The following is a 22,814-nucleotide window of genomic DNA, read 5'->3' as shown; positions in this document are numbered from 1 at the left end:
AGTTTGCTCTATTTCCTGTGGTTGTCCCTTTAGTGTGTACATGTGGCAGGTTTGTCATGAGGATTGGCCTTTTTTTCAATTTGGCCAGAAAATAAAACTTGAATCGTAAAACCTGGCACTTAAACATTTGATTAGCACAGACCTTAAGCCATGTTTGTGAGTGACGAACAGATTAAACAGTCCTTTCCTCTTGACTGTAGTTTGGAAAAGCTTGAAGAGTCCTTCCCTCTTAAGTGGGGACCCCCTTAAATATGTCTGGTCTAAGGAGCTTTCTAGAGGTTAAAGCCCCGTCCTGCACACAGTAAGCAGCTGAACAGTCCCTGTCTGAGCTGTAGTCACGCAGTCCGGTGTCTTTCCCCATCCCACCGTAAGCAGCTAAAAGGCCAGGCTAAGCCCATGCGAAGTAGACAACCCAGGGGTCTTATCTGTGGAATGCTGGGTATCCTCGCTGAGGATCTTCTTTGCAGGGAGGAAGCTGTATTATCTCAAAGCTCCATGTCTCTCCTTTTGATTGTCCCACAGGGTTGCCTCTCTTTTCGGTCTCACTTGAAAATATTTGCTTTTTGTCTCCTCTGGCATTTATGTTAATTTCAATGTCCTTGCTATGACTACCTCTTTTGCATCTTACTATTTTGAACGGTATGCAAATCAAGATCAAATCTCAAAGTCTCTCACACAATCTTATCGTAAGTTTAAGTTTATTACTTTGTGTTGTCCTTTTTGGAGTCCAACTCTAATCGAGTGAGCAGCTCGAAGCTTAAAGTGACATATTCAAACCATTTTGACCTCATAATGGAGGATAATGCTTATGCTGTCTTTTGTGGTCTCTGCAGTTTTGTGTGCCTTATTATTTTTAAAAAGCATGCATGCGACTGACTGTAGCCTGGAAAAATGCAAAAGCTTGTGACCGTAAAGTTCTATTTTGGGGCTAATCCGCACAATAATCAATTATACGACCGGATGATCTGTTTCCAAGACCAAAACATATCGTTGAAAATGTGCTTTAAAAGTTCCAGCATGGCTTGATAATGATTTACAATCATTACGTTTTAAACACTGCACAACATAGCATCAATAGTAGGCTGGAGGAAGGTACTGATTTAAGCAACTTCCGCATGAGTCCATATACAGCAGTGATCTAAGCAGCTGCGTAGCCTGTAGAGAACATTTTTAGAAACACTAGCAAGATTGTAATCAGTCATTGACAAGTTTATGACTCTAAGATCCTATTTGCCTTATTCCTTTTACTCGGATCATATATTGGTCTATAACGTCTTGTTTTTCAGGTTGACAAAATAAACAGTCTCTCCTTGAATGAGAAAAGTGATAAACTATCAGCTGTTGTGCTTACAGGACGGATCTCAGGTTACTAAAGCAGTGTAGTCTGCCTGCCATATACCATGCAGGACTGTGATTTAAAGCAGCTTCCTGTTTCCCCAAGGGTGGCTTACAGTTTACCAAGCATTCATTATTAATACAAGGCTATGCTACATGATACATCTCTCTACACTCTACACAGCTGCTGTCATGATAAATTTGCCCCTGTGGTATGGATCTTGAACTATGTAGGGTATACTCTATAGCTGACAAATGATCCTCCCTGACAGCATGACAGTGATGTAGCAATGCAGTGTATATATATATTTTTTGACATAGTTGTTTGTCCAATGGAAAAAGCCCCAAACTTTTGACTGAGAAATCTATTCCTTTTGAAATAATACACTGTCACATTTGTCATGGTTGACTTGATGGTATTTTCATGCACATTTTATTTTGTGTTTTTGTTGGATTAATTTTATTCTCTTTTCAGTTATCACTTTGTGGATACACAGTCATGGAAAAAAAACATTACATCACCCTTATTTTTTCAGGTTTTTGTTTACTAGTTTAAATGCGCCATACAATTAAGGTACATTGGCTTGGGCAAATGTAACGATGACAGTTCCTTATTTGCTTGTATCACATTTAATGTTTTATTACAATACAGTGCTATTTTTCTTTATTTCTTAAAACAAAAACAATGTGATGTTTTTGCCTGCTGGAGCGAGTTAATGGAATTTCAATTAATTTCAATGGAGAATATTGATTTGATACAAGAGTAAATTGAGTTATGAGATTGGAGTGGACACCCAACAAATTATTATTACTACTATTAATTACTGTTTTACTAATTTGTTTCACACCATTAATGTACTACTTTGTTTCGGCTCAGCTCAGTTGAGCACAAAAAATTCTTTAAAAAAAGGGGGCTGAACAGACTTCATTTTTAGGCATTGTTTTATGTTGCCAGAATCTGCTAAATTAATAGTACGTTATTGCTGTGGTAAAATTAGGCTTCATTTTTCAATTTCAGTGAATATTGTGCCGTCATTGCAACATTAGTGGTTTACATTGTGTAGAGTTTCGGTATGATAGTTCCTTTCATGCTGCAGCTGAGCTTGGTGTCTTTGCTGCATCAGCGGGGTGACTGAGGTTAAAGTATCATCAACAATGTGTATTTTTAGCATCTCGAACAAACAGGCATTTTAAACAGTTTATGATCACATACAAACACTGTGTATGATAAGGCACATAATTAACTTGGCCTCAATGCCTCATTTATATTGATAGATTATCAGACGGGCCGATATTTGGCATTTTGGTGCATATAGGCATCAGCATTTTTTTTTAAAAATCAGACGGACGATTAGCGAGCAATTAAAAACTAGGTTATTTTAGGATTTTAATTTCTCTGCTGGCACCTCAGAGTGCTAACTTAGTCAACAACTGCACTTTTTTAGTTTTGAACTTGAAACAAACATAATAACAATTACTAGTGAGGGTCCAGGCCAGCCTACAAATACAGAGTGAAAATATAATAATTGACAGTTCACATTGAAATGCAATGGGAAAAAAATAACAATGATAAATAAAAGACCCCAAAGTCTGATTCCTTTAATTAAAAGGAAGATGGACAAAACACCTTTACAGTCATAGTAAGGGTATAGCTTTCTATCTACTGTATATACATACCTAACTTACTGGTCCTGTTTGTTAGAAAAAGAGACATATTGTCACCTCACTAAAATACTTGAGTGTTTTGAGATGAGGGAATTTTTTCCTCTCATTCATGTCATAGATCTACTGCTACAAATGACACAGTTCAAGTGTGAGCCTGTGAAAATTGTCATTGATCTAAGTGTGATTTATTTTCTTCTAGGTGCTGTGTAGTAAGAGGTAGGCGGTGGCTGCGGCATGCTGAGGCAACTCCCCCTGACTCAGGATGAGTGTCAGAGATGGCGGTGACGCCGTGGCAACGAGTGCAGGTGGAGTAAAGGGGGGAGGAGGTCTGCTTACGAGCACTAAAGATCACAACGGACGCTCATACCTGCTCCAGATCTATCCCCGGCTTGCTGCTGAGTCATCCACCTGCTGCAACCTGAGGTGGGAGAGCCCGCAGCGTTACAAAACGTCAGCAGTCCTTTCTTAAACACCATTGATTTTATTGATGTATTTTTCCCTCTTACTAATCAGAGTGCAGAAGGATGCCACAGCAGCTTCTGTGATCTCGGATGCTGCCGTGGCATTGGGGCTGGACCCTGGCCGCCTGTATGTGTTGGCAGAGGTGAAGGAGAGTGGAGGGGAAGAATGGGTGCTGGAGGCCGGAGATCTTCCAGTGCAGAGGTTCCTGCTGTGGCCTCGGAAAGCTCAGGAGGAGCACCCGCAGAGCCTTGGCTTTTACTTCTTACTCCAGGTCTCATAAGTAGTATTTCTCATGCGCTATTGTATTCAACAGAAGATAGCAGTATAACAATCATTCCAGCAAATTCGTTGAGTTCATGCTTAGAACCAATTAGCACACCTCAGTTCGGCTTGCTTCGGTAACAATGAATTGACAGTTCCACACAATCAAGATAGTTCTCAATGATTAAGTAATCAGTAATTACTAGTTATTGTAGCATCCTTTAAATAGTTCTCCTTTTCATCTACATGTCCAATTGTTTTTTGAGAATTATTTCGTGGTAATGAAAATTACTTTCATTTTCAGGAGCGGAACAACGACGGCTCGATTCATTATGTCCACCTCCCAACCCTGTCCAAAGAGCAGGAGGCACAGCGGCTTGCCGCCAGGGGCTTCCTCCCACCTCCTCAGGATGACTTTGCGGACCTTTGCAACCTCCCCAAACTCAACGAGGACAGCATCCTAAACAATCTGCGCACACGCTTCTACAAGAAAAAGATCTACACCTACGCAGGCAGCATACTCATTGCCATCAACCCCTTCAAGTTTCTGCCCATCTACAACCCAAAATATGTCAAACTGTACGAAAACCACCAGCTGGGCAAACTGGAGCCGCACATCTTTGCCATTGCGGATGTGGCCTACTATGCAATGCTCAGGAAGAAGGTCAACCAGTGTATTGTCATCTCTGGAGAAAGCGGCTCAGGCAAGACGCAAAGTACCAACTTTCTCATCCACTGTCTGACTGCACTCAGCCAGAAAGGCTATGCCAGCGGTGTGGAGAGGACTATACTTGGTGCAGGACCAGTCCTGGAGGTAAGAGAATACCGTCAATGACTGCAGGTCTCTGATTGCAACACACAGGCTGTGCAATTTCAATTGGCTCCTTCACCTCTTGCTACTTTGCATGACCCAATAAGGGTAGGGGGGCGGCAGGCAAGCCAATCCTGGCTGACCGCCAGGCTTGTAAAGCACTGGGGGAAAACCTGAAATCTCGTCTGTCATCAGGCCAGATCTATTCGTCTGTTTGCCTCATCAACCGTACAGAGGCCTTATGTCGCAGATATCCATACACACCACTGGCTTAAATCATGCGTCGTTCTTATACATTTATTGTCACAGATGATGCTTCCTTAAAAGGGTCACTCTTGCTTCTATTGCAGCAAAAAAAACAACAACAACATATGCACAAGTCAGACTGTGTGTGTGTTTCAGATTATTTGATGTTAGAATGATTATATTTAGTTTGATGGTTATGGAGGGTAGAAAATTCCCCTGAAAGAGAAGAAAGGAAATGTCTTTTCAGGCTGCAGCGCCAGGCAGACGGACATACTGTATGATCATTGGTGTGTAGTATTAAATGCTTTACCATGAAGATTATGGTCTCCCGCTGCGCAAAAAAAAGGAACAAAATTGGATTGGTGGTTTGTTAACCCTTCGCATGACTCTGTCCTCTATTTCTATTGGAATCAAATGAACAAATTCTGTTACTCAATCTGTAACGCAAGAAGACATTTGGAGACATCTGTCTGTGCTTTTACAAAATGGGACTGCCAATAAATGCCCTGGTATTGATATTTTGTTCAGTTTAATCTACTTGGCTAAGAGTATCCGGGCTTTATTTTGTTTAATGTTCCCCCTCCCTGTAATAAGAAACAGAGTCTTAGTCACTTTTAATGGTGGAAGAATTTGAAATAATTTTCAGCTTTGACATCCCTCCCACAAAGTATTCATTGTTTAGCACGGCAGTGATAAAACTTTGTTGGGTTTTACCGTATTGTGGACTTTTGTTGTGCTGCTATAAACAGCGCTGTGTGCATATGAATGGGTCCCAATATATTTTAAAATTCCTGTGAGCCCAGTTATCTGACAAAAAAGAAAAAAGTTGAGTTGAGTGATCTGCCTGAGGACAGATGGCACTCAAAAGTCCCGTTCCCTCTTCAGACTGCAATCCAACACGACATCATTTCAGTTGAATGGTTTTCAGCATTGTGGTCCTCTAAATGCAGTTGGTGCTGATCTGAAAGTAAATCGCTGCATATTTTCAGTTTTATATTGCGCAGTAACGGGGCTAAAAATACTGCTTTTATCCAGAAAAGCCTGGTGTGGAATGTGAAAGTAGAACATTGTTGAGGGAGAACATCAGCCCAGAGCTGTTAAAGTATGTTAAGGATTGTGCTGCAGTAGCATTGTAGAAAAAAATAAACACACAGGGGAGGGTGCTACAGCCACTTTAAAGTGCGAGTCAGCCATCTGTCATTTGCCTCGTGACTTTTGTCCCTTGACCTTCTTGACTCAGCACTCGAAAGGCACTCGCAAAAGTGCTGCGACTTTAAGATGCAGCCGAGTAAGTTTAGCCTTGCTCCCTTAATGTGCGTCAGTCTGATGGAGAAATTTTCCCCTCCATCAGCAGAGTTCTACTCCCATTGGCAAATGTGTGGCCGCTGTTCATTCCCAGAATGCAGTCTGTTTCAGTCCTGTCCAAAGCTGTGGTTGGAGAGGGAGACAAGGAGACGAGATCAGGCTTTGTTGGCCTCGTCAGTACGAGAGGCAGAGATCAACTTCCAGTTTGTCGATCATCTTGGCCTATGAGCAACTTCAGCATGCATTACATCAAAAGTTGCATTTCATTCTGAAGTTAGAGTGCTTTTGACATTTCTCCACATGCTCTACAAAGAAGAGATTTATTTTATGTGGAAAAAACGACTACTTTAACATCACCTAGCAGCTTTTGCAGCAAACTAATAACACAGCTCACGTGAACCTCAAGTCTCTTTACTGAGGAAGTAATAACTCCTTAAAGTATGCTCCCTGCAGTTTCTCTCCACACAAGAAGTGCTTCCATCTTATGACAACTTGGAATTGAGATTTAAGCAGAGAGAGTAAGTTTCTTTTAGTAGATTTACTGGTACAAAAGAACCTATGACTTTCTTAAAGATTGTACTTTCTTGCACTGGATACTGATCAGAGTACAGTGGTCGGTATTGCAAAGAGGGCGTGCTTTTCTGTGCGTCTACCCTGTGGCTATAGGGGAACTCTACAGACCGGGGTTGCATTTTGAGGAGGTGATATCATCATTTGTGCTGCTGGACAGAATGGCCTCAACCTGAAACCACTTTGCAAAGAAGCCGTCCTACTTTGGTGGCATTCACCACCTCATTTCTATTTTGTTTTAAATGTGTTACATTTAGTCGAGGAGTCGTCACTACTGTCTTATTAAAATGCATTGTACTTACTAACACCCTTCTCTCTAAAAGACACCTCTGTAATATTGTACATCAATAGTGTACAGTATTCTGTACAATCAAGAGGTACTTTTACACACTTTCTTTTGATAATGCATTTCATGAATTTGGTCTCCTCCGAAACAGTCTTCAGTGCGCTTCTTTATCAATGAATGACTCACATACTCTATGAGTAATGTTTATCTTTTTGAACTGGTCTGACTGGTTGATCCTCTTGTTTTTTTTTGTTACTCCTTCGAAGCGCATTTAGGACCTGCCCCTTTTCACAGAATTAACATTAACACACATAAAGGACAGTTCAGCTGCTCTGTAAAGATCAACACAGTCAAGAATTAGCGTTATAAATTTAGCCATGCTTTATGCGGCCCTGAATTAAGATTCAGGCATAACCTAACTTCACAGGGGGTTTCTATCATCCGGAACCTTATTTAACAGGAAGCAGCTACAACATGGGAAGTTACGGCAGTAGTTCTCCTTAATTTTTGCCAGGACCCTTTCGGGGTGTGAATAGACCAGAGTATTGTGTTGTGTGGTTCAGGAAGTGTAGAGGAGAAGCTGGCCATTCTGTCTGCAGATCCATTGTTTATCTCTGACTTACTGTATATGCTTCAGTTACACCCTATTATTCCTATCTACACTGGCAGTGGTAGCATTGAGTACAAGAATGGAAAAACTGGCTTTATTTAGTTTTAGCTCACACGACACTTGATGCACATACAAAATGACAAAAAAAAACAATACAATCACTCTATTTGGAATGGAGGTGAAGTGCAGAGCAAGCTGTTTCTTGTAGCAAGACAGTTGCTACATGTAAGCCACATGTAGCAACATGTTTCAGCCATCTTCAGGACCTATTTGTGGTACTTTGACCACAGCATAAGCTAAAGATTGATGTGGTACCCAAGAATACATGGGTGGGGCTGCTTGAAATGGCTCTAGTCTGGTAAAACACTACACCACAAGAGGACCAAAACTAGGGCTTGAAAACTTCATTCAAATTTTTCAAAGCCATAACATTTGACAATCGGACATGTATATCTAGTTTCCCTGCTTGCTTGCTGTCTTAGCCACAGGAAACTGATGGCGCAGGGCACAGAAAGCCTGACAGTAATTATTAAAACGAACAAGCACATCTTGTAAACATTATACCAAAACTGCCGCAAAGGTTTGAGGACTCGAGACGGACTTGATTTGTTTTTGTTTTTGTATGGATTATGATCTGTGCTATGCTGTAAAAGTTGTTTTACATTTCAATTTGGCTGTGTCACTGTTCCACTAGCTAAGCTTTGTGCTTTTTGTGTTCCTCTAGGGTTCAGGCTTTGACTTGCTTGAAAGGATAATAGTACCGCCTGGTCATTTGACTCCAGCAAGTAGATAGTTTAGAGAGGCTGTGCTTATCGTGCCGTGACTCAATGAATGAATTGGACTCAGATAAAGCATGTGCCACTATTTAATTGGTTCATACACCCTCTGCCTCTAGTAGTACTAATGCTGTGATTGTACTTAAAAGGATAACATGATAGCTGTTGAGATAATCTCAAATCAAGAGGTTTTGTGTTGAGCAAGATGAATGCCACCGTGACAGAGGGCCAAGTATAGATGAGGAACTGTGTAACACGGTTATCTTAAATCACTGCCAACAAAGTATGTTTTTCAGAAGTAACATTGTACTCATAGCTATTGAATAACACGGCTGCTTTGACTTTGTTTACACGCTGCGGTATTTGCATGTAAAGTTAAACAAGCATTTGAAGATCTTATCAATTCAAATTAGGCAAGAATGACCGCATGGTTTGGCCTGGTTTTGCCAAGAGCGCTCGCTGTTGTTTTGTGAATGGTGGAATCCGTGACAGTTGGACAATGAGGAGTCCTTTGTGAGCAAATCCAGTCTGCAGAGAGGTGTGAGTGTCATGACCTTGGCAGCACTCGAGTCATGGAGCTGTTTAAATCAAGCTTGATCGCTAAGGCCACACTTGAGAGAAGACAACACTGCCCCAGTGCTACGAATATTAAGGCCTAATATACCGTCTACTCTAAATTGAAATATACTGTCTAAAAAGCTCACTGCTCACCTTGAGCCAACATTACATTAGACCTATTTTAATCAGTTACCAAAGATTATAATCTGGTTTCATTGTTCTGCAAGACAAATAAATAATAAAGGAACACCGTTTGTGGAAGAACTCTTCTAGTTTGAATTCCAAGAACTTTGTGTGACTCAATTGGGATGTGAGCCTTCATTCTGTTCACTTTGGCTATGCGCAAGTGGAAATTTACTGGATAAGATGGCACCATAGAATCAATTTTACAGAAATAAATCACTTAAGACAACCTCATCATAAAAACTTGCAGATGCATACCAACAATGTGTTCATGTCTCTCTCAACCTCTCACTGTTCCTTCATTTTGTCCCCCTTCCACAAACTCTGCAACCCCCATTTTGTTAAGAATGCAAATACCACAGCATCCATTCAAAGATGTATCTTTCAGTCTGTCAATTCACTTCCTCATACCTGCTGTGCCTCACAGCCAATCACATCTCCTCCTCACGGGCATGTTCCCTGGCTGTGATGATGCTGTGACATGTTTAGTATTCACTTCACGGCGCAGAGACCTCTACTCTGCTGAGGTTTCCCAGGGTTTTGCGCACTTGGCTGTAAGGTTGCTGGAGCAGGTCAGTCAGAACAGCTCTTTGAGGTGCAGTGAGAAACAAGAGAAATGAAAGACTCATGGTGATTCGCAAGTGAAATGTAGGTTTAATTGTGAAGAAATTTGAGACGCTCTGATCTAAGCGCATGTCTGACCAATAAATGTGCTGATTTTTTTTTTTTTAATTCTTGAATATACATTACGATATAATTAGTGTTGTTCTGATACCGTTTTCTGGCCCCCGATACCCAGCTTTGCAGTATCGGCCGATGCCGATGCCGATACCATACCGATACCTAAGTTTTTTTTTCTCAACATGAAAAGGCTGTCCTGCCATTGGTTCAGAGCATTCAAGGGCCAATAGGATATCTTAGCTCGGCATGCAGTGAACATGTCACACATCAGTGAATGTCGTGCATGAGCAAGACACAGGATGCTGCATTCAAAGTCCTATATTAGCGTCAGAATTAATGGTATCAGCATGTTACTTGTTAGTACTCACCGATACCACTGTTTTAATGCAGTATCGGGGCCTCTGCCGATACCAGTCTCGGTATCGGAACAACACTAAATATAATACAATATTTATAATACAATATTTTATAAATACGGAGCACACATTACGTAACAATTCTCATTTCATTATTATTCAAAAAAAGAAAAAAATGAAATAATTGGGGCACATATAAAAAGTAATTATTGTCAAATATTTACATAATTAACACTTTGCACTACATATGTGTATGTCCCTGACTCCCTTAAGTGGAACTATCTCACAGCCCATGTCTGAACAATCCACCCATAATTAAAATTATTTACATACCAAAGCTCAAGTTAAAAATAATAAACATACCTAAGTGGCGACACTACTCGCAAGTATTTTTTTGCTCTGCTTGTAAATCATGCATAGCAAGTACAATGGAAACCGGCATCCTTTAAAATGATTCCACATTCTCACCATATTTATTGAAGTCTGCAGCATGTGCTTGCACAAAACCTTGTGCAATTTCAGCCTGACTGACCTCTAAATGTTTCACTGAAGCACAAATTCTAAAAAAAAAAATAAAAAAAAACTAGCCCATGTCTTGTTGATGAATGTCACTAGTGGCTTTCTTTGCAGGCGAAATTTCACACAAAGCAACGTTTCTCACAATATTCTTTGTCACTCGATAACATTTTGTCTAAGAGTCTGCTATTTTGAATGTTTTGTAGTTTTTATTTCATTTTATTCTTATTGTCCTACGTAGATCGCTTACGGTACAGCGCTTCTCGTTAGCCATGAAAAATATCGCTATCTTAACGGCATCTCTGATTGGCTAGGCAGTTAATTTATAAAACAAAATGTGATATTGTAAAATAATGTGCACATTTCCAGTTGCTGAAGAGCCACGGTAGTGAAGTTATATTTTTTTCCCAATTATTGTAATAATGGTTTTACTCGCACCCCTTCATTGGGTCACCAAACGACACAAAGTCGCAGGGCCCACAGACTATTTATACAGAAATCCCCATGCATACCTTAACTTCTACAGTACATAGAATCTTTCAACTAACTGATATTGCTGCAACCAACCGTGTGTTGGTTGGCGACATTGCTTTCAATGCAATTGGGAGAGAGAAATGAGCATTGGATGTCAGACTTCACACCCCAGTTTCCGGCATTGACTTATAGACCCTTTGTTTACCCTTACACTGCAAAGACTCATAGCTAAACTAGGCCACAAAAAGATGAAATTCAGAATTGGGAAAACAAATAGTGTAAATCCAGCAGAGGAAAGAAAAGAATGTGTGGATGAAGTGGTAACTAGGTAGTCTCACCTGTACTGGAATGAATTGAAATTGTGATTGTACAAAAGCAGAATGACTGAAACTGTGTTGTATTGAAGCAGCAGAAATGGGTCACCAGTTTACTCTAAGGACGCTAAAGACGACACCACTGTAACAAATTCAGCCTGCCCCTGCTTCGGAGCATACAATGTGGTTCCTATTTAACATGCACAGAGTCGACTTCCCCTGCGGTGGCCTTTTGTTGTACTAGTGTGTGTATCTGTAACCATGTGAGCATCATTTAAAAAAAAAAGAAAAAAAGAAGAGCGTGAGCTATTCTGTTGCCATATCAATGCAAGAAACGAGGGACCGAGTGAGCCCTGGTGGCTCGGCTCTCGCTTCTCATGGCACACCAGTCTGACACTGTGGCACAGAGCGGCTGTTCTACTTTCCTTTATCATAACTGACCTGTTCTCCACACACACACACTTGCACTCATCCACAGGCTGAACAGGGAAATGAGTGATAAGATTTTGAAGTAGGCGGATGGCGAGAGGGGACAATGAGTTGCAGATGTTTAGCCCCCGTAACACACATACACACAGTCGTGAACATGATACCACCCACATCAGTGGTCTCAGCTGCTGTTTAAAAACAAGATGTAACCCCTGCAGTATAGAGTTTCTTTGGTGTCATGGTGATTTAATGTCACCGACTTCACTCAGGACGGATTGATCTGCAGATTGCTCGCTCAAAGGCATTCTTTCGCTGTGATTTTATTTTTGTATTTGATCACATTTTCGATGATGGTTTTAAATTCCTCACGATTGGGTAAGTGATGTTTTGAATTGGGAGCAGTAACATACATAAACAGTTAGTTTGTCTTCAGGACATTATAAACATTATGGTCGTTTCATGTGCTTGACTTTGTTGGGTTCTCAGTGTTCCATTAATGTCAAAATAACTGCACTCCCTTGAACAAATGTTTTTTTCTCTCTGTTACCTCATTCAGGCCTTTGGAAACGCCAAGACAGCTCACAATAACAACTCCAGCCGTTTTGGTAAATTCATCCAGGTTCATTACCTTGAGACCGGAGTGGTGAGAGGGTGAGTAATAAACAGTGATATTTTTGTGCTGTGTAGCATCTTCCTGTAACTTGTCATTTAGATCACTTCTTTAGCCCAATCGCTTCCTCGTATGTGGGCAGAAACTTTCAGCCACTATCAGCAACTTCCTTTTTCTCAGCCCACAGGCTCCGGTAAAGAGCTCCATCAAAATTCGGGTGAACACGTCACTTCCTCACTTCCTCATCTGCAGTGGGCTGCTGAAAACAATGTCTTATAAAACAGATAAATATCATGCAAGAATAGAAAAAGCTTTTGAAAACATTCAGACTTCAGCCCACACCTTGCTTATTCACTTTGCAGAAGCAAAGACTGATGACAGACACGGTCAAGATGAGCCGGTCGCCCTAGGTTAGTTTTAGCAAACCAACCTGCATTTTCTTGACTCACCATGGGGAAAATCAACTATCAATTATGGATTATTTACAACTTTACTCTGTTTTCATGTTAGTGTTGTATTGAACAGAGGAGTTTGGCTAACCAGATGTCTGTGTAGCCAAGTAGCCCATTGCATGTTGTTCTTTTGTAGACGGCAAATAAGTTAAGACTAAATGTTTTTACTCGTTGCAACACTGTAGTGCACTCTAAACATTTAAGTGTTTGTGGTGACAGCTGTGAGTTGTTCATTGTAAAGATTGATAGTTTACCTTATAACCCAGCAAGGCTTTTTCTGTTTATGGCACCAAGTCTCATCACTCTCTACTGAATTGTTCTACTTGAATTAAATTGGATTGCAATCCAATCAGGAGGGGTGTTGTCTGCCTCTTTTATATAAAGAATCCTCTTAGACAAGGAAATGCCATATTGGGAGTTGACCCGTGGCAGATGTGCTTGTCACCTTCTGCTTTCCACCCGAGAGATAGCAGAGGATCTGGACATGTAACAAAGGCAGCCTGTCTATCTCTCCATCTCCAGTGGCCATTCAAACAGTCTGTAGAGGAGATCGTCTTACGCGGTGCTGTTTTCTTCCTCACTGGTGCCTAGGCAAGAGAATTCCACCTTGGCGCAGGGATGGCCTAATCAGAATATTCATCCGTTCCTCCAACTCTGAGCCCCTTACCTCTATTTTTAGTTTGTTATGAGGGCTGGCATCAGACTTGTTTTGCCTGGCTTTTGAAAAAACAACCCTAGCTTGTAAAGTCTGATTCAAACAACTTTTTGGCCTTGACTTTATGGAGTGGCTAAATAGCCCTCCTTTTAAAATGGCTTGTCTCATGACTGCACCGGTCTGAAAGCATACCTTTTTTTTTTTTTTTTTTTTGGAGCTCCTCAGTCTCACACACTCACCATGCAATAAAATAAATGAAGCCTGTAGTTGTTTCTAGTGGCCATGCATGTGGTATGTGTGTCTTCCATTAGACTATGCTTTGTCCGCCTTTTGATTGTTTCCACCATCTGCCCTCACGTCTCCTCCTGTTTCTCCCTTCATGTCTTACTAGTCCACTCGCACATGACCTGAATTCAAACAACACACACACACACACACACAAACAAACACGGTGACCTTTAGTGTTAAGTGATTCATGTGCATTGTTTTTCTTCTTCTTCGCCAATATGTCATGCTCTCGCTCTTGCAGTGCTGTTGTGGAGAAGTATCTCCTGGAGAAGTCTCGTCTAGTCTCCAGAGAGAAGAACGAAAGGTGAGGACATGCAGGTTCTCGACCTCTTTCCCTCCCTCTGTCTGCCCTTTGCGGTCTCTTTGTAAACATGAGAAGCTTCCCCAGGGATCCTCTGCGAGTTGCATTTAATGTTGGACCTCAGCCATTGACTTAATATCGTCACACATCTAAACTAGCGGTGGCCAAACTTTTTTTTGCCTGGCAAGTTTTTTTCAAATGACCAATTGAAAATGATCTGCTTACATTAAAAAAATTATGTGAATAACAATAATGATAACTGACACTGATGGGACTCGGGAGCAAACAATCATGAATTCACTCAAGTATGAGCCATTACGTATTTGGATTACTTATGAATAGTATATATATAACATAGCATTATGCAATTAGTTCATTTAAGCAACAATTTATGTTTTAGGAACTACCATGTGTTTTACTACCTGTTGTTGGGCGCGTCCGAGGAGGAAAGAAAAGAATTCAAGTTGTTGCCACCTGAAGACTACTTCTACCTCAAGCAGGTAGGAAGAAGGGAATTTAAAACTGTAATTGACTGACTGAACTTTTATTATTTTCAATCTGTTGCTTTTTCTCTCTCGTTTGGTCATCCAACTCTTCTCATTTTCTGTCCTTTCTGGTTTTGTGTTTCTGCAATTTTTCTGTAGCAAAACTTTATGATTGAAGAGGAGGAGGACCTGCATCATGACTTTGAGAGACTACAGCAGGCCATGGAGATGGTTGGCTTCCTTCCAGCTACCAAGAAGCAGTAAGTGAACGATCAGCATTATCTTGTTCTTTAATAGTATGTTTTTCTTTATAATTTACTTTTTATTTAGGAAGAAAATTACTGTTCCTCAAGACATGCTCAGGGAGATGTTTTGAAAGGATACCTGCAATTTGCAAGTGTCTTGTGCTGTTTTTCTTGAATCATTGTATCTTAAAAGCTTCAAAAACAGAAACAAACTAGCAAGTCAATGAAGTAGCGTAGCTGTTTCAGTTTAGATTTAAAAGCATTTAAGGACACCAGTTCTTGGAGCTTTGTCATTCTGCAGAAGATTCCAGGCTGATGGTGCGGAGTACCCAAACGCTTTTTTTCTTTTTTTTACCAATTTCTATTGCAGGATTTTTTCTGTGCTTTCGGCCATCTTGTACCTTGGCAACGTGACCTACCAGAAGAAGTCGACAGGCCGAGACGAGGGCTTGGAGGTGGGGCCGCCAGAGGTCTTGGCCACTCTCTCTGACCTACTGAAGGTAACTTTGTTGTGTATTTTGCTAGATGGGACCGTGTTTGGTCAGCTGTGCGCAAGCCTTAAACACGGTGGTCTCCCTCAGGTCAAAGAGGAGCTGCTGGTTGAAGCGCTGACGAAGAGGAAAACCGTGACAGTCAATGACAAGCTGATCCTCCCCTATAGCCACTCTGAGGTACCTGCTGGGCCCCTGCGACCAGCGCGCCGTCATCTTATTTGTTTGGGATTGACACCTGAAGGCACAACAAACCAACTCTCATGATCCTTTCTTGCAATTCTTCCCGTCACGCCAGGCAATCACGGCCAGAGACTCCATGGCAAAATCTCTATACAGCGCCTTATTTGACTGGATTGTCCTACGCATAAATCATGCACTGCTTAACAAAAGAGACATGGAGGAATCTGTCCCGGTGAGATACAACACACATGAATAGTAACACTTAAAATGAGTGGTGCAGTCATGACCCCGTATGTGTTCTGTCCTGTAGCGCTTGTCAATCGGTGTCCTGGACATATTTGGCTTTGAGGACTTTGAGACCAACAGCTTTGAACAGTTTTGCATCAACTATGCAAATGAGCAGCTGCAGTATTATTTCAATCATCACATATTCAATCTGGAGCAGGTGAGCGACCTGTTATGTTTTACGGCTTCTTTTGTCGTTGAAGCCTCAAGTGGTAAATGCAAAACTTACAATATATTAACACGTCACATGCTGTGTTGTCATTTATGACTCTGTAAACACAAATTTAAAATGTATGCAAACTATGAATACATTAATATAGCTAATTCACATTCAACATTTGTTATTTAAGAACTGTTGTACAAAATTTTTGCATTCTGCAGGAGGAGTATCAAGCAGAGGGAATTACTTGGCATAACATTGACTACACAGACAATGTGGGCTGCATCCACCTTACCAGCAAGAAGCCCACTGGCCTGCTTTATCTGCTGGATGAGGAGAGCAAGTAAGGAAGACAACATTGGTTCTTGTTTGCTGCATTTGAACATGTGATCTACTTGTTCCCCTTCCTCTTTTTACTTGTCCCTCCTCACCTCATTGTTTTCTCTATCCAGCTTCCCCCATGCCACAGATGAGACACTATTAGCCAAATTCAAGCAGCAGCATCAGGGCAATAAATACTTTTTGTCCACACCAGTCATGGAGCCTGCTTTCGTCATTCAACACTTTGCTGGGAAAGTCAAATATCAAATCAAGGTAAGCAATCACACAGTAACTATTACTCATCAATTTGTGACGAGGTTGATGATATTTTATTTTTAATCTTTGACTCCTGCAGGATTTCCGGGAGAAAAACACAGATCATATGCGTCCGGACATTGTTGCGTTATTGCGTAGCAGCGACCGAGCGTACGTGCGGCAGCTCATCGGCATGGACCCCGTGGCTATGTTTCGATGGGGCATCTTGCGTGCCACCATCAGAGGTCTGGCTGCCTTCAATGAGGCCGGTCGTTCATGGGCCGCCAAGACTGCAGGTACTATCAGGCAACTTGATTTGGGGCGAAATAATCATTTGAAGTCCATATAAATTCTGCTATTCAATCAAAATACAGTATTTGATCAGAGTTCCAGTCAATGAAAATATGCAACATTTTCATTCCTGTGCAACGTATGCCATGTGTTACCTTTTGTAGACCTTTGAACGGCTTATACCCAAAGCTTTAGAGTTGTGCAGTTTCTCTGCTCAGCAATAAGCCTTTCAGGTCAGCACATAAAGAGAATATTGGGGTTAGAAACGTGAGGCTTTAGCAGATTTCTTACATTTTTCTCAAAATGCGCAATCCTGTGCACTATTCGGGTGCTCGCAATTATAGCCCACTGACGTAGGAACTTTTTAAACTGGATTAACAAGATTAATGAAGTTTAGAAGAACCAAAACTGCTACAGTCACATGGCTCTCATTTACCTTTTACAGAATTTTTTTCATGACTTAGTTTTTTTGTTTCTTGTAGGCGTTGTGCGTCCGACCTCCAGAACTCCTTTGGGAGAGATTCAGCGGGCCAATGCTCCAATAGAGCGGATTTACAAGTAAGGACAGATGTCAAATATTTGAATAACAAACTGAATATGATCATATCAGTTTTTTGTTGTGGTTGAACTGGTTTTCTAACCGTCCAATCTTTTTCCTATCGGGGGCAGCCAAATAACTGCGGATATGGCGTCAGGGGTGTTGGTGTCTTTCGCCCTCACTTTTTGCAATTTTTTTTCTACCTTCACAGTTAAATATCTCTGAGCATACAACAATCTTCATGAATTGTTGTCTGTGTTTGATACTGTATGTTGCCTTCTGATTTGCTGTGTGGTATCGGAAGAGCTGAAGAGGGACAATTTCACAAATCCGCACTCTCCTTTCCCGCTTGACACCTTTTGGTGACCACAGTGTGTGTGGCTCTCTCCTCTCCCCTCCGCAGAAGAGCATCTATGCTCGATTTCTACTTTGATCACTCAGAGGAGCGCCCTCTAGAGGCCTTTGAAGACATCTTTGCTAGCTATGAGAATAAAAAGTAAGTGAAGGAGGAAGAGCCGAAAGGAGAAATGGCTGGATACGTGAGACCAGGCAGGCAGGCAGGAAGGAAGGAATATGCTTGTTTTGGGCAACAGGTAGACTGGTTTACTTATTGTCTTAATTTGCTTGCCTCTCAAATGTAAAAAAACTAAAAAATAAAAAATCCGACAGTATGCATTATAAGTAGAGATAGGCGAGTATCGGTATCATGCCGGAGCGCGATACTAGTATCGGCCGCCCTTTTGTGGTCGTTTAATGATCATGTACTAGAAATAAGAAAAATAGAAAATTGTCGTTAATGTCATGCAATTTTAAGGGAAAATCTAGGTCTTTCTTTAAAATTATCGGTCATTGTTTTTTGGGGCGGAATTCTATTTATCAAAAGTAATAGTGGTATCTGTACATGGTATCAGTGACTACTCAAAAGTTGAGTACAGGTATTGGTCTGACTTTACTTGACTTGGAAAAAAAGTGGTATCGAACATCCCTAATCATAACCCATAATGAAAGAATGACAAGCTTATAATGGTTGTGATTATGGTTATTTTACAATGAAAACAGTACTAGAAAGTATGGATGTTCGATACCACTTTTTTAGACCGATATCATTAGTACTTTTTATACATAAAATATCCCCCCAAAAATGTTTTTTTAAACAAGACCTATATGTCCCAAATTCAACATTTTCCCTTAAAATTGCATGAAATTAATGGCAATTTTCCATTCCCTTATTTTCTAATTACTAGTCGTGATAGTAAAAAGGTCACAAGAGGGCAGCCGATACCGGTATTCGCCACGAGTACCCAATACCTTGAAATAAGGGCTGTGCAATTAATCGAAATTCAATTACAATTTCAATGATTACACTCTACAATTAAAATAATCTGCATAATCGTAAACAAACATAAAATATTATTAATACAAATTTTCGGTTGTTTAAATGTATATATTTGAACCTTTTTAAATTTAAAATGACTAATTTAATCAATCTTGTTTGCTCCAAAAGGAACTTGCATAATTAGTGTTTCAAAGAAATGTTTAAACATTTTTTTTGTTTAGTACCAAAAAACAAATGATTGTCCTAATCGTGGTTGTGATTATTACCAAATTAATCGTGATTAATATTTTCTTCATAATTAAGCAGCCCTACTTGAAATAAGGTGGTATCTGGTATCGGTACTACTCACCTATCCCTACTAGAAAGGGCTCTTTTCTAACCTCATTGTTATCCCCATCAATCTCTTCATGAGCTGCGCCCATTACTTATTATTCTTGTGGTAGAGCACAAAAAGGTGTGCAGCTAAAGTTACATGCACCAACTGTGGAGCGCTGAAAATAATGCTTTCCTACATGTGCAGATAGATAAGAACAGAACGTTAAGCTTTCTGAGAATGGAACGAAACATCCTAAAGAGTATTTTAAGACTTAATCTTCTCGAGCTTTAACCCGTTGGCTTTCAGATCTTCACAGTTCATTGTTACACTGATTAAATCAGTCAGGCCTGTTAAGATCTGCTACTGCAAAATAGAGGAGGGTTGGCTTCACCGTTGAGTGAGATTATGTGTTGCCCATTCCTTTCCTGCCTGTCTCCTGCTTTCATGGTCATGCATTGGTAAGTATAGAAAAGTACTGCATGAAACAGCTCCTCAATAAGTCTCAGTATTAATTAACCTCACCGATTCAGCGTTAAGCCCAATAATTTGGGTTGAATCAACACAAATAACTTGCAGTCCCTCCAGCATGGAACCAGATAGGCGGCCATATGCATGTTGACTACCACATTTGCAGCCACATGGGTGTGAATAATACCCCACCAAGCTCCATTCCGTCTTTGTCTCCTCTGTGTGTTCCTTCTTTAAAGGGGATATGGCATCATGGTTGGGTGGTTCAGTATGCTCTATGCTCCCCTTGTAAATAAACATGGACAGTGGGAGTATGCATTCTGTGAGTTATTCTTCACGGATGAACAGAGTTTGAATGTTTCTCGCTGTCAGACCCCCAACTATCTTGCCTTGTGTGTTCCCATCTTGGGTAACTGTTGGTGTGTTTTCCTCTGAGGTGTCCAAAATGTTTGGGTTTTGTTCCACACACTTTCGTTTTCCTGTTCTTTTTTTTTTTTCACCTTATTTTCCCATTTTCCCTGTCCACACTGTGTCATTTGTGTGTGTCGTGTGATCAGAGACATGCATGCGCAGATCATCAGCTCCATTAAGAACTTGCAGCTGGATGGTGAGGACCCTCGCAAGCTGCTGCAGTCCTGGGGTCGTCTCCGCTTCCCGCGACATGTCCTCCAGTGAGTCTGCAGACAAACTGGGGGGTGTCGGAGCTCGCCAAAATCAGTGCACTCAGCTCAGGGAAATAGACATAGATGTCATGTGGCTGAATCTAATGAGGACATTAAAAACAACCAGCTTCCTGTTTGATGGGATAGTGTGTTTGTAGACTTGGATTCCTTGAAGGTTTCAGCTGAAATGCCTTGAGTACTGTCATAAACGGCATGAATAATAATCAAAAGGCATGTGAGGAGCAGTGGCCCTACAGCATGTCATGCCAGTTCAAGAAACGTGACACTGAGTATGAATACGTTGTGCATATGCAGTGCCGGTAGCAAGCGAGCATGTCTGTCTGTGTATGTCGAGGGTCCTGTGGGTAAATTTTGACATCCCGTCTCTTGCTGTAAGCTAACTACGTCTTCTTCCTTCATTCTTACACACGCATCCATTTCAGCCAAGCTGTCATTAATCCTGTCAGGTGCAACCTTGCATTTCGTCACTGGCTTGTGAGCGCATGATGACTAACCTGGCTTCAGTCACTCCATCTCCTCACTTGTTCTTGCTGTAGTCCCAACAACTCATTATTTATCTTCGGTCTCCCTTTTTGACAGGAAAAACAAAGGAACTAAACAGAAGCAGATCATCCCCAAGGTATCAAAATGACTTAAGTCTCTTAGCTTTGTTTGTATCTTGGCTCCCTTGTGCATTTTCCACCAAATCAATGTTTTTCAAAAAAAGGTTTCCTTTCACTGTGCAGAATCTGTTGGATTCTCGGTCCCTGAAGTTCATTGTAAGCCTAACCCTACATGATCGCACCACCAAGTCGCTTCTCCATCTACACAAAAAGAAGAAGCCCCCGAGCATCAGTGCCCAGTTCCAGGTAACATTTGACCTCAATCATGTGCACACAATAGACACAAGCATTTTTTCCCCAAAATGTTTTATTTTTCAATAGAAATCCCTGACCAAACTCTTGGAAACTCTGAACAAAGCAGAGCCTTTCTTCATCCGCTGTATCCGCTCCAATGCTGAAAAGGTAAGACCAATTAATAGTAATTTATTATTGAATGTCTGGTTTGGAGTTTTAAATCAGAGTTCACGTTCAAGTATGACTTCTTTTGAAAGAAGGGGTACTTACATTTCTTAATTAATTGCACTGATAATGCCTTCGTAACCTGAACATTTATTATGCATTTCCTCTTGTGCTTCTTTTTGAGCAGAAGGAGATGTATCTAGATGAGACCTTGGTGCTCCAGCAGCTCCGTTACACCGGAATGCTGGAGACTGTTCGAATCAGGCGGTCTGGCTATGGTGCTAAATATACATTCCAGGTAATGTGAAGTTTACTTTCATAGTTAAGTAGGTGTCATGCGAATGATGTAAAATAGTACCTTCATAAATCTCTGTCTATTAGCTCTAACTTGACAATTTATGGCATGTAGGAATTCTTAGAGCAGTTCAGGGTTTTGCTGCCAAAGGACTCCACTGCTTGTAAGGAGGACATTTCTGCGTTGCTAGACAAGAAGATGGGCTTGGATCACACCACATACCAAATAGGCAAAACAAAGGTACGTCCCTCAAGTGTTTAGTTCATCTTTAAATAGTTATACTTCACCTACATGTCTGTTTCAAGATAATAATGCATGTGTTTTTTTTGGGGATATGTACAGGTGTTTTTGAAAGAGCTGGAGCGGCAACAGCTGCAAGACACGCTACACAAGGATGTGATGCGCAAGATAATCTTTTTGCAGCGCTGGTTTAGAGCTCGCCTGCAGAGGAAAGAGTTTCTGGACATGAGACAGTCAGCTGTCGTGATACAGGTAAATTCAAATGACTTGTTCAGTCTGTTAATGACAGTGTCCTGTTTTTCCTATTGAATGTATTTTATTTAATGTAAATAAACCTATTTGAAATTGTATCTTTTTTTTGTTCCAATGTTATTATAGTTAACACAATAACTTAAAACAAAAATTGAAGAAGAAAAAAATTTGCCAACGAAATAAAATAAAAATAAAGTGCTTTTAAAAAGACAAAAACTAGCAAAAATTTACTTTTTTGTCTTTGTCAATTGATTACATACATGAGCTTTTGGTGTTTATTTTAAATGTACAATATGTAGTCATTTTGAAATTGAAGTTTACATTACTTAAGTTTCACATAAAAACAAACAAATACTCAAAAACTAATAAAAATTTAACTCAAAATGAAGCATTTTCACAAAAAAAATTAAACGAATAAACTTAAAACTGAATTTAATATTCAAAAGTCAAATGAAATTTAAAAAAATAACCATCATGGAAAAATCCTAAACTATTGTCCCCCTGATTTGTTCTCCCTGATAGCGTTCATGGCGCAGGTACTGCAAAGAGGAACAAAGGCGACGGGCTGCAACTTTAATACAGGCTCTTTGGAAAGGACATCGACAAAGATCAGCATATCATCGCCAAAGACACGGTGCCACCAAGATACAAGCCCTTGTCAGAGGACACTCCGCACGAAGAAGGTAACAGAAATGCTCAGTGACACAATCGGGTTCTCTGTGGGCACACTCTTGCAGGGATGGGTACCGAAAACGGTACTTATTGTGGTATGGACCAATTTGGGTTCTAAATCACATTTTTCAAAGTTGTGACTGTGTGGGAGGG

General features: G+C 40.7%; 1 protein-coding gene across 6 annotated transcripts in view; it reads left to right on the top strand.

Moving 5' to 3' along the window:
* LOC144062176 (myosin IXB) overlaps positions 1–22,814 on the top strand; it is a 50,127-nt gene that overhangs the window by 14,619 nt on the left and 12,694 nt on the right. For 3 of the 6 annotated variants that reach the window (XM_077583242.1, XM_077583240.1, XM_077583244.1), the window contains exons 2-24: positions 3,200–3,423; positions 3,514–3,733; positions 4,028–4,537; positions 12,395–12,489; positions 14,085–14,147; positions 14,545–14,644; positions 14,789–14,889; positions 15,245–15,374; positions 15,456–15,545; positions 15,664–15,780; positions 15,859–15,993; positions 16,215–16,336; positions 16,446–16,587; positions 16,670–16,865; positions 17,343–17,418; positions 20,076–20,189; positions 20,781–20,820; positions 20,927–21,049; positions 21,125–21,205; positions 21,390–21,500; positions 21,612–21,737; positions 21,840–21,989; positions 22,512–22,672. In XM_077583242.1, coding sequence (XP_077439368.1) covers positions 3,263–3,423; positions 3,514–3,733; positions 4,028–4,537; positions 12,395–12,489; positions 14,085–14,147; positions 14,545–14,644; positions 14,789–14,889; positions 15,245–15,374; positions 15,456–15,545; positions 15,664–15,780; positions 15,859–15,993; positions 16,215–16,336; positions 16,446–16,587; positions 16,670–16,865; positions 17,343–17,418; positions 20,076–20,189; positions 20,781–20,820; positions 20,927–21,049; positions 21,125–21,205; positions 21,390–21,500; positions 21,612–21,737; positions 21,840–21,989; positions 22,512–22,672 — 3,164 coding nt within the window. In that variant the 5' untranslated portion in view covers positions 3,200–3,262. Of the gene's footprint in view, positions 1–3,199; positions 3,424–3,513; positions 3,734–4,027; positions 4,538–12,394; positions 12,490–14,084; positions 14,148–14,544; positions 14,645–14,788; positions 14,890–15,244; positions 15,375–15,455; positions 15,546–15,663; positions 15,781–15,858; positions 15,994–16,214; positions 16,337–16,445; positions 16,588–16,669; positions 16,866–17,342; positions 17,419–17,801; positions 17,895–20,075; positions 20,190–20,780; positions 20,821–20,926; positions 21,050–21,124; positions 21,206–21,389; positions 21,501–21,611; positions 21,738–21,839; positions 21,990–22,511; positions 22,673–22,814 lie in introns of all 6 variants that reach the window. The other 3 variants (XM_077583245.1, XM_077583241.1, XM_077583243.1) reach the window with 2 other exon arrangements.

The sequence above is a fragment of the Vanacampus margaritifer genome, chromosome 13 (assembly GCF_051991255.1).
Source record: "Vanacampus margaritifer isolate UIUO_Vmar chromosome 13, RoL_Vmar_1.0, whole genome shotgun sequence".
NCBI lineage: Eukaryota > Metazoa > Chordata > Actinopteri > Syngnathiformes > Syngnathidae > Vanacampus > Vanacampus margaritifer.
Note: the sequence above shows the minus strand (reverse complement) of the source record. Positions and strands in the feature narration are given on the sequence as shown.